The sequence below is a fragment of the Echinops telfairi genome, unplaced genomic scaffold (assembly GCF_000313985.2).
Source record: "Echinops telfairi isolate 266 unplaced genomic scaffold, ASM31398v2 ScPeMD7_655;HRSCAF=1070, whole genome shotgun sequence".
Lineage (NCBI taxonomy): Eukaryota > Metazoa > Chordata > Mammalia > Afrosoricida > Tenrecidae > Echinops > Echinops telfairi.
This window is the reverse complement of record NW_022104553.1, coordinates 3,228,786-3,231,250: the sequence shown is the minus strand read 5'-3', so window position 1 is coordinate 3,231,250 and position 2,465 is coordinate 3,228,786. Positions and strand designations below refer to the sequence as shown.

General features: G+C 41.5%; 1 protein-coding gene across 1 annotated transcript in view; it reads right to left on the bottom strand.

Moving 5' to 3' along the window:
- Nucleotides 1-2,465, bottom strand: part of PXDC1 (PX domain containing 1) — a 24,937-nt gene that overhangs the window by 10,811 nt on the left and 11,661 nt on the right. Inside the window, exon 2 of the mRNA XM_004711760.2 lies at nucleotides 584-675. Coding sequence (XP_004711817.1) covers nucleotides 584-675 — 92 coding nt within the window. The remainder of the gene's footprint in view (nucleotides 1-583; nucleotides 676-2,465) is intronic.

Genomic DNA, 2,465 nt, shown 5'->3' with positions numbered 1-2,465 from the left:
TTATTTTCAGGGGATATCTTATTTTTCCATGAAGAAGAATACGGTACACATTTATTGTTTATTGTTTTATTAAAATAGACCTCGCACTTCCTGTCTGCTCCAGCTGCGCTGTGGCCAACAGTGAGCTGTGCAGTGGCGCCCGCCACTACAGTCCAAAGTCCAGAGTTATGGTAGCTTCGGGGGCCTTATTGTTGGGGAGGTTTTATTTTCGGGGGGATGCCTCATATTTCAGCGAGAGGCAAAACTGTAAGCAGGTCTTATTTTGGGGGGATGTCTTACCTTCGGGGAAACATGGTATATATCAGAAAGCAAAGAGCATTGATTCAGAAAGGCCCCAAGTCCTTTTTTATTGAATGCCTCTTGGGGCCCGTCATTACTACCTAAAAAAGAGGCACTAAAGCATCTTCCTTTCCTCTGATTACATGCTCCCCACCTTCTCCAATCCCTGGCAATTCCAGGGAGGAAGCAAAGTGGAGAAGTGAGATGGATTAGACAGGTTGACGGTTAGGCAAGACAGATGCTTCTAGTTCTGCAAGATGGTAGGACACCTCCCACCTCCTGTCCCAGCCCTGGTCATACTCACTTTACAGGGCATGCTGATGATCGCCTTCAGAAGCTTCTCCACCTCATTAAGCCTGGTTTCTATATCATGGGCATCCTTTATGGCCACCAACCCTAGATTGCGGACAGAAAGCCCAAAATTAGAAAGGAAACTAGCAAGTGTACTCACAAAATTAGGTAGAAAATAGCAGTCACCCACCAAAACAATGGGTGCAGGAATAGTTACTTAGCCCTATCTCCAAAATCCAGCTCTAAATCTCACATAACTTTTAACGACGCAATGCATGGTTTATATCTGTGCTGAAGTCAATGTTTTCTAGCTTAAAAGGAGTCTTCTGCTAGGCTAGGGCCATTGGAGTGGGGAAACGAGGTAGCTGGAAGCCCTGATACACATGCTCCACAAAGGGCCCTAACGGCATTTCCCGAGTGCCCACGGATCCAGGAAGTGAAGTCACATTTCGGCCAGTACTTTAAGTGCTGTGTTTGGATGGAAACCTGATCAGATTTGCACTCAGAGAAAACCAAGTGGGCATCAGTCAAGAGACTTTCAAGAAATCCAGGCACCTTTCCCGTTGTGGTTTCCAGAAGTCTTGACAGGCTGCAGATATGGCAGTTGAAATGCATAATGTATAGCTGCACTGCTCTAAACTGTCCTAAAGAAAAGGATAGAACCACCCCTTCCTCTTTCTCTTCTCCAGAATGTCTGGTTGCCACCACTTAGCTCTGCTTAGTGAGAAGGGATAAGAAAGAAAGAAAATACCAGAATATCAGACTCATAAAATTCATGGATTAGAATTGCTAACACTTATATGCTACAATATATAAAAATACCATATTTTGCATTACAACAGATCCTCTGCTTGCTAGAGACAAATCAGTAGGGGAAAAAAGAGACCAATTTAAAATTCTCCAGAATTTTGTTTTACAGAGAAAATAAACCATATAAATCATTTCCATAGAGAATCCAACTTGTTGTTAAGAGCCATTGAGCCAGTTCCAAATGTATCATCCTCACAATCTTTGTGTTGGAACCCATTGTTGCACCCGTCATCTCATCGAGTGTTTTCCTTTTTACGTAGACCTTCTATTTTACCAAAGCTGAAGTCTTTTTTCAGGGACAGGTGTCTCCTAATAGGAGGTGCCAAAAGGAAGTGGTCTCTGCCAAAAGGAAGTGAAATGAAAGAATATCCTGAAAGTTCTTCCCAAACATATGTTTGTTCTTCTAGCAATCCAGGGTACTTTCAATATTCTTTACCAGCTCTTTAAATCAAATGCATCCATTCTTCTCTGGTCTTCCTTAATCAGTGTCCAACTTTCACACGCAAATGAGGCGATTGGAAATACTGTGACTTAGGTCAAATACACCGTAGCCTTCAGAGTGACATCCTTGCTTGTCAACACTTTATTTATTTATTTATTTATTTATTTATTTATCTATTTATTTATTTATTTATTTATTTTGCTTGTCAACACTTTAAAGAGGTCTTGTACAGTAAATTTGCTCAATGCAATGTGTTGCTTGGTTTCTTGACTGCTGCTTCCAAGAGCATTGATTATGAATCTAAGTGAAACAAAACCCATGGGGACTACGGGTGCAGTTGTGAAGATTGTGGCTTGGTTACACTGGGATGCAATCCACTCTGAAGGCCAAAATCCTTGATCTTCATCAGCAAGTGCCTTCAGTCACTAGCAAGCAAGGCTGTATAACAATCTGCATATTGCACATTGTTAATAAGCCTTCCTCAAATTCTGAGTCCAAGTTCCTTGTCATATAGTCCAGTTTCCAGAGATCCAGAAAACCCGAGTCCAAGTTCCTTGTCATATAGTCCAGTTTCCAGAGATCCAGAAAACCCCAAAGACTACAAAAAAGAAATTTTGGAAACAATAGAGGATACAAGTAGCAA